Here is a 14,460-nt window from a genome sequence, read left to right as displayed (position 1 = left end):
AAGAACATTTGTTCAATAATTTGTTTTAGGTAATACGATCCGAGAGACCGGATGGTGTATTACTAACATTTGGCGGGCAAACCGCCCTAAATTGTGGTGTAGAACTTGAGAAGAACGGCGTGTTCGCCAAGTACAATGTTAAAATTTTAGGGACGCCAATCGAATCTGTTATACAAACCGAGGATAGAAAGATTTTCGCAGATCGTATTAGCGAGATAAATGAAAGAGTTGCACCGAGTGCTGCTGTGTACTCGGTACAGGAGGTAAATGACTTACTATAGTGATCTTTTTTCTATCTATAACAGATTTGAATATTTTTAGTTCATATCAATATGACATATCAATCTTGAATATATTTTAAATGATTTTCGTCCAAGATAAAATCTGTAGCTGCTGATAAATAATTGAAATTTTTTGAACAAATTTTATAACATTTTTTATAGTTTTATAAAATGAGAATTCCATGCCTAATGTATCGCCAACATATACATTTACTTATGATATACAATTTCTTTCTGAACAGGCATTAGAAGCTGCTGAAAAACTGGGCTACCCCGTAATGGCACGCGCTGCGTTCTCGCTCGGTGGCCTCGGGTCAGGCTTTGCTAACACGAAAGAGGAGTTGAAGACACTAGCGCAACAAGCTCTAGCTCACTCCAATCAATTAATAATCGACAAATCTCTGAAGGGCTGGAAGGAGGTGGAATATGAGGTTGTCCGCGATGCGTACGACAACTGTATCACGGTGTGCAATATGGAGAATGTCGATCCACTCGGCATACACACTGGCGAGTCGATCGTTGTCGCGCCGAGCCAGACCCTGTCGAATAAAGAGTACAATAAGCTGCGAACTACTGCCATTAAGGTCATCAGGCACTTCGGCATCGTCGGGGAATGTAACATCCAGTACGCGCTAAATCCATTCTCCGGAGAGTATTACATTATCGAAGTGAATGCCAGACTGTCCAGAAGCTCGGCTTTGGCCAGCAAGGCTACGGGTTATCCTCTGGCTTACGTAGCCGCCAAATTGGCTCTTGGAACACGCCTGCCGGATATCTGTAATTCTGTTACCAAACAGACGACGGCTTGCTTCGAGCCAAGTCTTGATTACTGCGTGGTAAAAATACCGAGATGGGACCTTAGCAAATTTCAACGCGTCAGCACGAAGGTATTGAATTAATTTCTTAATTTTTAACCGCGATTTTTGCTTCGCTGATTCATTGACACTTGAACCACGGGATTGAACGTCAACCAAAAATTTAGCAGAATTAAAATTTAAAAACGCACAAAAAGCCAATCAAAGAAAAATTATGTGATTTTTATCAATAATGATGAATTTTTTACTTTAACATAGTTTATATTACAATACATGTTACATTTTCTAATATCCGCAATACATTTCAGATCGGCAGTTCCATGAAGAGTGTGGGAGAAGTGATGGCGATCGGTCGTAAATTCGAGGAAGCCTTCCAGAAGGCATTGAGAATGGTCAACGAGAATGTGAACGGCTTCGATCCTTACGTCAAGCCGGCAAACGACGAAGAATTGGAGAAGCCGACCGACAAAAGGATGTTCGTTCTCGCGGCTTCGATCAAAGCCGGTTACTCGATCGACCGGTTGTACAAACTCACCAAGATAGATCGCTGGTTCCTCGAGAAGATGAAGAACATCATCGACTATTACGTGCTCCTGGAGAATACCGATCATACGAAACTCATGCGCGACTTGCTGTTGGGCGCAAAGCAGAACGGCTTCTCGGACAAACAGATCGCCGCGATAGTGAAGAGCTCCGAACTGGCTGTCAGAATACAGAGACAGGAAAATAAAATTCTGCCGATGGTCAAGCAAATCGACACAGTGGCCGCTGAATGGCCGGCCACTACGAACTACCTTTATCTAACGTACAATGGCTCTACTCACGACGTGGAATTTCCTGGCGGATATACAATGGTGATAGGTACAGCGTTGAATAATTATCGTTGATTAATCGCAGCGAAACTTCTTGAAACAACAAGACTTCTTTAATAAGAAAATACTATTTTGTTTTGTAACGCGCCCAGCTAATAAGAGATTATCGATTTAAACATAATTTAAAGGTGGGCATAAACGACATATTGTTGCAAATGAGAAATTTTATGTTTCTTTCAGGCTCTGGCGTGTACAGAATCGGCAGCTCGGTAGAATTCGATTGGTGTGCCGTGAGTTGCCTGAGAGAACTGCGAAATCTCGAACGTAAGACCATCATGGTGAATTACAATCCAGAGACAGTTAGTACAGACTACGATATGAGCGACAGATTGTACTTCGAGGAGATCTCATTCGAGGTGGTGATGGACATATACGACTGTGAGTGTCCTGAAGGTATAATTCTATCCATGGGTGGACAACTACCTAACAATATTGCCATGGATCTGCATAGACAGCAGGCTCGGATCCTCGGAACCTCCCCGGAATCCGTCGACGGTGCCGAAAATCGTTTCAAATTCTCCCGTATGCTTGACAGCATCGGTATATCGCAGCCCAGGTACAAATTTTACTAGATATATTGTACATAAATACATACATACATTTGTTGTGATTATTCCCGTAATTTGTTTCTTTTTTTATTTTAGATGGAAAGAACTAACAAACTTGAAGTCGGCGATTGAGTTTTGCGAGGAAGTCGGATATCCATGCCTTGTGAGGCCTTCGTATGTGCTAAGCGGAGCTGCGATGAACGTTGCCTATTCGAATCAAGATCTCGAGTCTTATTTGAAAAGCGCGAGCGAAGTCAGCAAGGAGCATCCCGTGGTAATATCGAAGTTTATCCTCGAGGCGAAGGAGATTGACGTCGACGCCGTAGCTTACGAGGGGATTATTTTATGCATGGCAGTATCCGAACACGTGGAAAATGCTGGCGTTCATTCGGGTGATGCCACGTTAGTAACACCACCACAGGACATCAACGCGCAAACCCTAGCGAAGATAAAGACCATCTCTAAAGCAGTAGCAGCGTCTTTGGGAGTCACTGGTCCTTTCAACATGCAGCTAATTGCGAAGGTACGTATCGTTTAATTTTTATGTGTTTAAAAATTAATGAATTAAATTTAATAACGCACACAATTATTATTATCTTTAAAATAATACTTTTATATTGCCTGTCTAATTTTACAATTGCACATTACTTTCATACTTCTGTTGCTTAGACATCAAAAATATGAGTTACAGATTGATTACAGATTGATATATAGATTTTATTATATTTTATATTTAACAAAATTGATAATTAGTAACGTTTTTTTATGCAGAATAACGAGCTGAAGGTGATTGAGTGTAACGTAAGAGTATCCAGGTCTTTCCCCTTCGTCTCCAAAACTTTAGATCACGATTTTGTTGCGACGGCAACTCGTTTAATCATGGGGTTAACAGTTGAACCTGTGGACGTTTTAGCTGGCTGTGGAAAAGTTGGAATAAAAGTTCCACAATTTTCCTTCTCTCGTCTTAAAGGTAAAAACATTAGTTTTATATATAATTTACGGAAATTTAACTTTTGGCAGCATTATACACTACATCCAAGTTTCTTAATTATCTAATATTATTATTTTTTAATATTTTTGTATGATAAACCTTCTTTTTACGTGATTAACTTTGCTTTTAAATTGTTTCTTCTAAATTATTTGAACTCTTAAAAAAGTTTTGCTCAAAGTTTAAGAAGATTGTTAGTTATTATTAGATTAATTGGTTTATAATGTAGTTTTAAAAAATCATTAAAATATAATTGGTATTGACTTACTTGAAGGCGCTGATGTAACGTTGGGTGTTGAGATGGTATCTACTGGAGAAGTAGCTTGTTTCGGCGAGAATCGTTATGAAGCTTACCTGAAAGGCATGATGAGCACCGGTTTCCATATACCACAAAGAGGTATTTTGCTATCTGTGGGAAGTTTCAAGCATAAAATGGAGTTGCTTGAGTCTATCAGAAATCTAAAGAACATGGGATACAAGTTGTATGCCAGCATGGGTACCGCTGACTTTTATACCGAGCATGGTGTCGAGGTAAGTAAAAAGATCTCATTATATAAATGTTTCATGTCGTTTTGGATATAATATTTAATTATCACTCGCGTGTGATCACGTATATAGAAAGAATTATTTACACGTAATATTTACAAGAATGATTAAAAGAAGAAGATATTTGTGAAAGATGTGTCCGTACATTGGTTAAATTTGTAGAGTTTTTACAATTTGAATTATAACATGTAAAATATAATACTGTACTGTAAAATATCATACATGATTCTACAGTATGAATATTTGAATCAAAGAGATATCACATTTAATCGTGATAAAATAAGGGATTTAATGAACTGACAATAGATACAAAGATAATGAGATTAATGATAACGAAGTAATGAAAGATAGAGTAGTGAAATCATTAGATTAGTGTATAAAGTTCAAAAAGACAAATGATAAGTGTTATGAGGTATAAAATTAATCGATTTCTTCTTTAAATTAGAAATATTTCTTAATAAAAGATTCTTTTTTGAAACACGTAATCCAGCAACACGATCTACTAAGCTAAGTATACTGACGGTGCGTTACGATGACATTGCTATCTTACAAAAGCAACTTGGCTAGTTGGCTGAACCTGACTGCAGCTATTTTTATAAATTATTTTAACTATTACTAATCACTACATGTGTGTGTGTGTGTAGTGTAATCACTACATGTATGTTCGCTTTTGCATAACGCGATGATCGAATATCGACAATTCGCAAGCATACGATTATCGCACGCTCAGTCTTCCTCGATTACTTACTAAATCAATTATCGATCACTCTCGAAATATAACAATAAATACTATGCTTCGAGCGTGATCATTGAATACAAAGATTTGTCTTGTATCTTGCTTCTTTTTTCCACAGATCATCTACGCCCTATTCCTAAACACATGTATATGTCGTATCGTTTAGATTGTCCGCTAGAGAGACCACTTTTCGTACTGTACCCGAGGCCGAGTCGTCACCCTGATCCTTCGATATAGGCTTCCTCGAAGTGTAAGGACTTTCGCCCTCGCTCATAATCACACTCGCAGCATCCGCTTGCGCGTCTCCCTCAATCGTAAATCGTATTTCGGGGACAGCTGTTTTCGTGACCTTATTCGCGTGATCTTCATGACTAGATTGCGATTGCTCGTTCTTTGGCAGCTTCATCATCTCAGCGAATTGTCGCGTGAAACGATCTTTCAGGGTGCCGCTGAATATAGGCTCTTGAATATTCCTCTTAGGCGTTTCCGGTGGCTCGTTCTGCGATCTCGTCGTTGAATTCATCGTCGGTTTCATCCTCAGATCATAGATCTTCTTGCGATAAGCCTTAGCATCGTCCTTGTACCTGGTCATCTCCGATAGGATAATCGACAATCGATCCGCTTGATCAAGATAAACCTGTTTCTGCTGATAAGCCCGATACCTATGACAGCACTCGGCCATTTTAATGAAGTGCGTGATGAAGAAGTCCAACAGAGCGGCCAGCCTTAGACCCTCCAACTCGGCACACCGTTCCTGGAAAAGAAAAGGAGAAAAAATGAGACGGGAATGTTAACCCTGACTCTTGATCCGCTAATCGCGAGAGAATACGGTGATAAGATTAGATTCGCGGGAAGTCGTGTAGTATGTGTAGTAATGTGTCGCGCTGGATTGCTCATTACGGACGCCGATCGATAATCTTATCGCTTGAGGAACTCACCGAGATCTCGACGATAGAATCCGTGGCCTTGCGCGGGGTGATGAGCGTTTTGTAACCCGCGGTTATTGGCGCACTGTAGTTTGAATTCTTTTTCCGATTCTTGTCCCAGAATCCGCCGGATTTGTTGTAGATCTCCTCTCTGTAGGACTCGTCGAGCTTCGACGGTGACAAATGGTACATGTCTAAGGCTGGATTCACCACTGACATCCACGGCTTCGTCAGTATGTTGAACAACTTCGTAAAGTTTAATCGCGGGAAGAACTTGTTGCTATGCCTGATGTTCTCCATCGCGTGGAACACATACATGACAGGGTTCTCGGTTATCCTCTTCAGTTGCTTCTGGCTGTGCAACAGGTAGTCGGGGGGCACTTTATTAAACACATTTTTATCGCGAAGAAAATAGTCCGGTAGAGTTGGCTCGTTCAGACTAATGCAGCGATAGAGGCTGTTCAGCAGCTTGATCAGGCACTCGCCGGTCCGATTGTCGGGCCACTTGGAGGGTCGGTCGTTCTCCTCGATCAACCAGAACAGCTTATTTCTAATGTGAGATGTGGTCAGGCCGTACATCGTGTCCAGAACTGGTCTTAGAAAGGTCTTATGAAGCATCAACGCGATTAGGTACACTTGCACTTGCGAGCGCGTCATGCAGCACTCCAGGTACCGTTCCGCAGCTGGGAACGTCAGCTGCCACTCGATTTCCTGATGGATATTCTTCTTGGCGACTTGATGGCGCCAAGACAATTCTCTCGGCATAAGGTTCCTCTTTCTCGGTAGAGAGTCCTCGGGCACCACGTAGCAGCCGAAGTCCTTCACTTTGTTGATGTCGTTGTACTCGGGCCAGGTGCTCCTCGGCCTATCCAGCCACTCCTGTGCGTATTCCGGCCATTGCAGCCATATCGTCGGCGAGATCTCGTAGGACTCGATCCTGCGCAGCCTGGGATTGTGCGAGTCAATTACCTTGTCACAGTAAATAACCGACTCCTCCACGCGATTCAGATCTTCCGGTTTAAAACCCAGGGGCTTCGCCAATTGGTCTACGAAGAGGTCGACAAAGTAGTTCATGAATACTTCACTACTAGTGTACAAAACGTCGCAGTCGTATTGCCTGTCGGCCATCATGAGGCGAAGCTGTTTGCTGTTCAGCGCCTTTCGCTCCCGTCGCAACGTGTAGATCTTGCCGTCGCTGGTGATCCTCATCTTCTTGAAACACTGCGTCGGAATCATCGCGTTCGAATAGATCTTCGTGGTTGCGTCCGTAGCAGTCTCGGTCCCGTTACGAGTAGCTTGCACATTTGGTTTTGGCAGAGTTTGGTAACTCCAGTCGCTATCGCTGTCGCAAGCTCCGGATCGGTAGCCGGAACTCGAGCTGCTTCCCGGCCTGCGGACTTTCTGCCCCGCCGATTTCACCTCGCTGGATCGGGGATAACGCTGGTAACTCCCTTTCCTGGCCTCCAGTTCGTTCTTCGACCACGTTTCCTTGCCTTGACACCTTCTCTCCTCCGTCGAGGACATGTGCTCGCAATCAGACTCGGCTTTGATGTCATGATTGGATCGGGTTCCATAAATATTTTTGCGGGAGAGGGATATTTGGTCCTCGTATATTGTCTCGTCGTCATGTAGATTGGGCAAAGATCTGACATTGAAAATTGATGAGGTCTGGAGACCTCTCTTTCTGATTTGATGCGTCATGTTCGAACGACCATAAATGCTCTCGCTGTCGCCATCGTATATCTCGTCGTCATCCGCCATTGAAGAAGGATTGATATCTTCTTCCTTGGTGGAGTTCCCCGCGTACGGCGTTTCGTCGAGACGCCGCAACCGCACGTATCCTATCAGAACATTTGTGATTTTAGCCCTATGCTACTAAATTCAATAAGAAATGTTTCCTATACAAAGAATTTTATTTAAAGCCATTTCAATTAAATAAAATCTAACTTTATACAATATCTTATACAATATCAAATTTATACAATATCAAAGTTTATACAATAGCTTGAAAAACACAAATCATTAAAATTAATATGCTCATGTAAAAATAATTTTAATTTAAAACTTTCTTCAAATTGAATTACGGAATAAAATTTTATTTTACATATTTTGTGTTTAAAATTTGCTTTGCGAAAATATTTCAAATTTTAAGCAGTCTTTTTGTATAATTCAAACCATTGATTAATTACATTCTTGTTAAAAACAAATTTACTTCAAATTGAGCCAAAAACACATTAAGAAAAGAACCAAAGACAATCTGAGATACTTTATGAGCTAGTTGGCGCTAGTTTACTCACCGGGGTGTTCACTTGGTTGTACCATCATATTATACGTAATCCCATTGTTCAAGCTACTATACTCTGATAGATAATGTTGCTCTGTAATTTCGATATTGTCGTGCACAACAAAAATGCGGACGGGTTGCAGCGGTTCTATGATAAGATCACCGGTCTGTCTTTTCGAAGTAAAGGCGATGTTATGCGAGATATGCTCCTGAAGAACATCCGGCAATAAAACGTGCTTTTGAGATGGTAGCATCTTATTTAATTCGCTTTCGTAGGACAATGCCAGAGTCTCTTTAATTTGAACTATATCTCTGTAAAAGTAGTTTTCCGACAGTTAGTTTTGCATAGTCTGTCATTATCAGGATCTATACATCTAATTACATTTATCTTTATGTAGTATATATGTTTTACTGGCACTTCTTTCTGCACTGCATTCATTATTATAATTAATTAAAAGTTTAACATATAAAAGTAGAAATAAATATTTAAAAGATTTTTTAAAAATAATTGTCAATATTAGAATATGAGAAAAATAATAAAAATATAATGTTATAATGTAATAAATTAATATTCTTATGAATAATTTATTTGAATTAATTCTCGTTCAATATAATATAAATAATATTGCAGTATAAATCTTTATTGCAAATGAAAAGACGATTCTTTATCTTGCGAAAGCGCGCATGGTTTCGAGGGGATTTACCGCATTGCGGATTAAAAAACAAAAATTGTTAAGAATTCTTGAGTGCACTTCCACCACTCTTGATATCACAAGGAATATTTTTCATTTATAAGAATTTGTAGATTAGATTAAATCAAGTTGAATTCTTAATCGCGAAATAATCCCCAGAATTCTAATAAATTTCCAGTCATGATATAGAAGATATATAAATAATATGGCTGTCCTCTATAAATAAATCGGTACTAGTTTCACTGTTACGCTTTTTCTAATCTGTTAACAGTATTACAACTTGAAAGTGCAAGTATTTATTTAATGGCACTAAGCTTTATCCTCTGAAATAATCTTCATCAAGATTATTTGTTAATATATAGCATATACTGAATATTGTATCCCATTTCAAAATCCGTTTACATTCTCAATTGATTGTGCCACGAACTATTATTATTCCGCAACAAATCACCGTGAAAAAAAAAACATTAGAACGGGAGTGCTTACTCCTCGTAATTCTCGAAGAACTGGATACACATCATGAGATTGTTTAGGATGAAAGTGTTAGGATCGTTTACGATAGCCTTCCTCAACAGCATCAATTCCACATCCTCGTACTCGTCCACCTGTTGGCTGGCTGCACCCTTTGATTTGGATCCGTAGTTACTGTTTCCCGAATGGGCATCTCTCTTGTGTTTTGATTTCGTGAGTCCCATTGTCCCTTTTCACCCAATGACATAACAAAGTGCACACATACGAGAGAGAGAGAGACGGCCACGTGGAGTATCCCCACGTGGGGCGCGCGTCCTCAGGATCGGTCGCGGTACCACTATAGGCCACTTTGGGGGTTTTCACTATAGATCACCGACACACTCCTTCATTCTAGTTTCAAGGTCAACGAAAACGGGGACGCAGCATTGTGCGTACGCGCGTGAGGCCACGTCGATGACCGGTGAGGCAGTAGTCTTCTCGCGGGATATTGGGGTCGATAAATAGCTATCACGTTATCGCTTTTAATCGTCCGCTCACTATTGGGCATCGACAAACATGCCCGATGTAAAATACTTGTGGAAGATCGCGCTGGCATCGGGTAAGATAAAGCTTCGGTATTCCACTGGCGAGCTCGCCGGTGTCCAGCAATATCATATCACTTATCTTGGATCATATATAATTATAGGTACAATGCATCAGCCGTTGAGAAGCGGTATATTTAGAACAACCTTCATTATTCTTTTCACATCCATATCCTATCAATATTTCCTCTTTTCCTAACGTTATTTCCTAGGTCTGATTATCGCGTCTGTTAATCCTCAACTAAACAAGTAACTTTTATCAGTAAAGCCGTATTTTATCTTCTCCCTAATAATATCTGCTAACCTACATTTTTTACATACTAACCATACGTTTTTTACATAAAACAAACATTTCTATTTTAGATTTTTAGTCAATAATTAATACCAAGTATAATTAAATATAATGCAAGACATTAATGCTAGCAAAAATATGCGCCAGTCTTGTACAAGTAGCAGCAAGTAGTAGCAATTACTAAAAGGGAAGTTGTTGATATAATGATTAAGTTACTGTAATATCGATTATTTGATGTAATCTTCCCTCTCCGACCGTGTGTAATCAGTTTTTCTTGTACTATTACCCAATAGACGCGCACACAAAAGATTGCAGAAAACACTGTAATAGCGCACCCGTTGTGGATAAGGAATATCATCGTAAAATTATTATTGAGGTGATTCTCACGAGTTATCGTACATAGACCCGCGTCCAGGTCTATCTGCGGGTTTCTTTCGAAACGCTATCGAATTTCGCGGTATCGCTCTTCGCACAGGACCATAGTACTCCACACGGTAACATTTAATTCGTCAATTGACGTCACGTACGGCAATATCGCGAATGAAAATTGCTACCGTTATCTAATCTATACGTGAAATTACCTTATCAAGGTAATTTGGCAAATTACGGATTAATTAAATTCCGAAGCATGGTTACAAATCGGTATTGTTCCTCTCGACGTATATCTTCGATTGCCCTAAAAACGGGCAGCAAGTTGGCTCTTCTGAAAGATGAGAAAAGATATCGATCGTAACGATCAAGGTCTCTTTCAGAATATTCTGATAAACCAAAGATTGTGCCAGTAATCTCCACTGGTCGATATCTTCTTCGACGATCGCGGCACAGTGGTGCGGAAACTAACAAAAATTGAAATTTCTCTACAAAAAATACAAATATCTCCATGATTTTGATTTGTTAATTAATACGAAATGTCAAACAACGGCATTTTGGATAACATTCTTTCTATACTTCTGAACTAAAAATATACTTAATATGAAAACTTAATATAGATTTTTTCAAGTCTGTAAATGTTATGAATGAAATAGTAAAATTATTACATTTTAAAACAATTTTTAGATATTTTAATATACGATATTATATGTATATAAATTACAAATAAAAAACTAATCCAAAATTTGTACGAAAATCTAAAATAATATTAAATTCCCGTTTGCAAACAATCTTCGGTCCTGTTATATTAAAGTATGCCGCATTTAGGCACCGCTGAGGCATCAAATCGCGTAACGTTAAATATGCAAACAATACTTTAGTAGTAAGTGGCAATTATCAAGGTGATAACGTCTATCTTTGTGGAATGTTATATATCTATTAAACATTTTAAAAGTTGATCACTTATGTGTGATATACTTATACATATTATATGTTGTAAAAAATTGTTACAGGTAGAACCGGTACAATGGACGTTCGAGAACATCGCGGTGAACGAGGATTCCAGTCCGAGCCAACTTCGGCATCTCGCCGATTTCTTGTCGAAAAAGCAATTCGATCTCGTGATCAATCTGCCGATGAGAAACGGCGGTGCTCGGCGTGTTTCCAATTTCATGACGCATGGTTACCGAACGAGAAGACTAGCCATCGATTATTCCGTACCTTTGATTACGGATGTTAAATGCGCGAAGCTCCTAGTTGAAGTAAGTATCCAGATTTTCGATCCTACTAAAGAGACGTCGTGTACAAAATAAATTTTATTTCAAAAAGTAATTTGATTAAATAGTACGATTAAAATAAGCTTACGTGACGTTACCTTCTCATTTAAAACTACATTTTATATCAAACCTGCGTCAGTGATCAAAGATCGTTTTTGATAAACAAGATTATATTACTCACTTTTACTCATAACATTTTGTGCACATTGTTGATAAGGCATATTAGGTACAAAGTTCACTTCAGGACCCACATATTTTAAGATTATATTTAATCTTAATTTTCAAAAATTTAAACACTATTTTAGCATTTATGTGATAAAAAGAAATATTTCATAACTGAATATCGAAGTTTATTTTAGAGCCTACATACATTTGAAATTCTAATCCTTACCCAGATAGCCAAATGCTGTGAGTTTGCTGCCATGTTGCCAACAAGCAGCTTGTCGTTAATGCAACTAATTTTGACAAACTCGGGACAAGGTGGGACAGCATTATGCTTGTCGGGTTGAACTCATATGAATTATATTTCTATTAACAGCAAATTGATTGCAACGTGACAGCATCAATTTGTGAAAGATTTGTGACAATTTCATATTGTCAACACTTCGTTAGCAACGAGATACAATTAAAAAACTTCATAGCTTGATGACATATACACAATAACGGATGGAAATCATTATATATGTGTTGCCGTCACGTTTGCATCATGATGCTCAAGATGGAACGATGAATCATTCATTGCTGTCATGTTGCTGACATGTTGCAGACAACATAACGTACCAATATTGCGGACCGTTTGCTCTTGAAATTGCGTCAACTGATTGCATGTATAAGCAGTCATGTAGCTGTATTTGTAACGTGTTCTATTTCGATCTCAGCAAATTTACAGGAAATATATGAAAACACATGCAATGCATTAGTTTGCTCAATATGCTCTATCACGCTTGGCTATCTGGGTGGTATATGCTAATGTTTTAAAAAATTATTGAGATTTTTTACAAATATATTATCATTTATTACAATTATTAATATTCAAATTTGATAAAAATTGCGATAGTATAAATTTATTTAAATAAATAAAATTCTTCTACTAAAAAATATATTTAAAAATATTTAAATGATTGGTTGAAAATTATTAATAATTTTTTCAATTCTCAATGATTGAGTTACATTTTTTGTAATGACTAAGAGTAGGTATAGCTAGTTATCGATACGTCGATGCGTTGAAATACAGATAACATTAATATAATATACCAAATTACTTTATTGATAAGATATCAGAAAATACTCTAATATAGAAAATCATTATCTTTAATTTCTTTTAAACGTTTAACGTAAGAAAAGCAATAATATATAATGAAATATTAAACTTAATATAAAAGTAGACATTTAAAATTTTAATTCATCGTCATAAATAATCTTCCTTCAAGACAGACAAATAATCTTCCATCAAGGCACTTGTATCTCGTTTTGATCATTCAAGTGCATCATACGATTACATTATGCACGCGCAACTTTGTATCAATTGTAAGATTATATAATCGCGAACGATAATAAATGAAAGAATAAATGAATAAAAGAAATAATAATAATTGTCTCGCTTCTTTGTGTAGGCATTGACAATGGTCGGCGGGAAAGCACCGCGTATGAAAACGCATATCGATTGTATCTCATCACGCAAAATGATCAGACTACCCGGCCTTATCGATGTGCACGTACACACCCGCGATCCTGGAGCGGTCCACAAAGAAGACTTCGCCTCTTGCACCGCGGCAGCGCTCGCTGGGGGCATAACAACCATTTTTGCAATGCCCAATACTAATCCTGCGGTAGTAGATCACAAGACTTTTGCTATTGCTAAAGCGGTAAGAAATTTTTCATGTAGATATCTTAAAGTTTAACTGTAGATTTTTCGCGCATCTTTTATAGTTATATTTTATATCCATTGTCAACAAAATTGTAGTCATATTAAATTTAAACTGCGATTAGAATAATTGATTTCTTCGATTTCTTCGAACACAAAAAGATTTATTCATAATTTTTTATCTATAAATATTCAAGCGTAAAATTTTAACTTTGTGGAAAATTGGTACCAAAAAGCTTTCCAGAAGACTTTTAAATGTATAAGCATAAATAGAAATTTTGATGATAAATTAGCGCTATTTTGTTTTATTTTAATCACACATAGCAACACAATTTTCCGATTAATTGTGAATGCCCTTATCTCTATTAAATCAAGCTTTCATATGTTGAATATTTTATACTGATTTTCTTTTATTTAATATAGAAAAATTTAGTTAAAATAAGACGTTCAACAAATTATTCATTAAATTAAAATATTTACAGTCATTATTCACGCATGATACACAGAGAAGGCAATAGACGTACAAAAATTAGTTCAAAAATACAATTCCAAGTTTCGTGTATCTACCTTATTATCACTTAGAAGTTGATAATAAATCAAGGTATTGCATAATTACAAAAACCGAATGCTGCAGCTTAGCGAGCCAGGCTTTAACATCGTGATATCGTATAATAACAATAACTTAAAAAGTGATATTTTGTTTTATCGTCATGAGTTTCAAATTCTTTTTATGTTCAAAAATACACACACATACATGTACACACATATATTCACTTATCAGCGAGAGTACGTGCGATATTGATTTCTTATATAGATATTTTGAAGTTAACTATTGATTTCGCGCACTCTTCGTTTATGTTTCGATTTTATTATCGATCAGATTCAACCCAACTGAATTTTAACCGTGTTTGAGAGTAA

General features: G+C 37.7%; 2 protein-coding genes across 3 annotated transcripts in view; one reads left to right on the top strand and one right to left on the bottom strand.

Moving 5' to 3' along the window:
- Rudimentary (carbamoyl-phosphate synthetase 2, aspartate transcarbamylase, and dihydroorotase rudimentary) overlaps positions 1-14,460 on the top strand; it is a 30,702-nt gene that overhangs the window by 4,795 nt on the left and 11,447 nt on the right. For both annotated transcript variants that reach the window (XR_011718283.1, XM_071707395.1), the window contains exons 6-14: positions 30-263; positions 524-1,168; positions 1,405-1,957; positions 2,149-2,524; positions 2,613-3,039; positions 3,288-3,486; positions 3,779-4,035; positions 11,415-11,663; positions 13,292-13,543. Coding sequence is in view for 1 of the 2 variants with exons in the window: in XM_071707395.1 (XP_071563496.1) it covers positions 30-263; positions 524-1,168; positions 1,405-1,957; positions 2,149-2,524; positions 2,613-3,039; positions 3,288-3,486; positions 3,779-4,035; positions 11,415-11,663; positions 13,292-13,543 (3,192 nt within the window). In the remaining variant the exon portion in view is untranslated. The remainder of the gene's footprint in view (positions 1-29; positions 264-523; positions 1,169-1,404; positions 1,958-2,148; positions 2,525-2,612; positions 3,040-3,287; positions 3,487-3,778; positions 4,036-11,414; positions 11,664-13,291; positions 13,544-14,460) is intronic.
- LOC139773146 (uncharacterized) lies at positions 4,065-11,408 on the bottom strand. Its single transcript, XM_071707397.1, has 4 exons — positions 9,175-11,408; positions 8,010-8,308; positions 5,725-7,553; positions 4,065-5,540 (listed from the first exon to the last, which is right to left on the bottom strand). Exons 1-4 carry the CDS (start codon positions 9,381-9,383, stop codon positions 4,923-4,925), a joined length of 2,955 nt encoding a protein of 984 aa, XP_071563498.1. The 5' UTR covers positions 9,384-11,408; the 3' UTR covers positions 4,065-4,922.

Source organism: Temnothorax nylanderi, unplaced genomic scaffold (assembly GCF_030848795.1).
Source record: "Temnothorax nylanderi isolate EJ_2023f unplaced genomic scaffold, tnyl_v1.0 TNYL_tig0058_pilon, whole genome shotgun sequence".
NCBI classification, from domain to species: Eukaryota; Metazoa; Arthropoda; class Insecta; order Hymenoptera; family Formicidae; genus Temnothorax; species Temnothorax nylanderi.
This window is presented reverse-complemented; position numbering and strand designations above follow the sequence as displayed.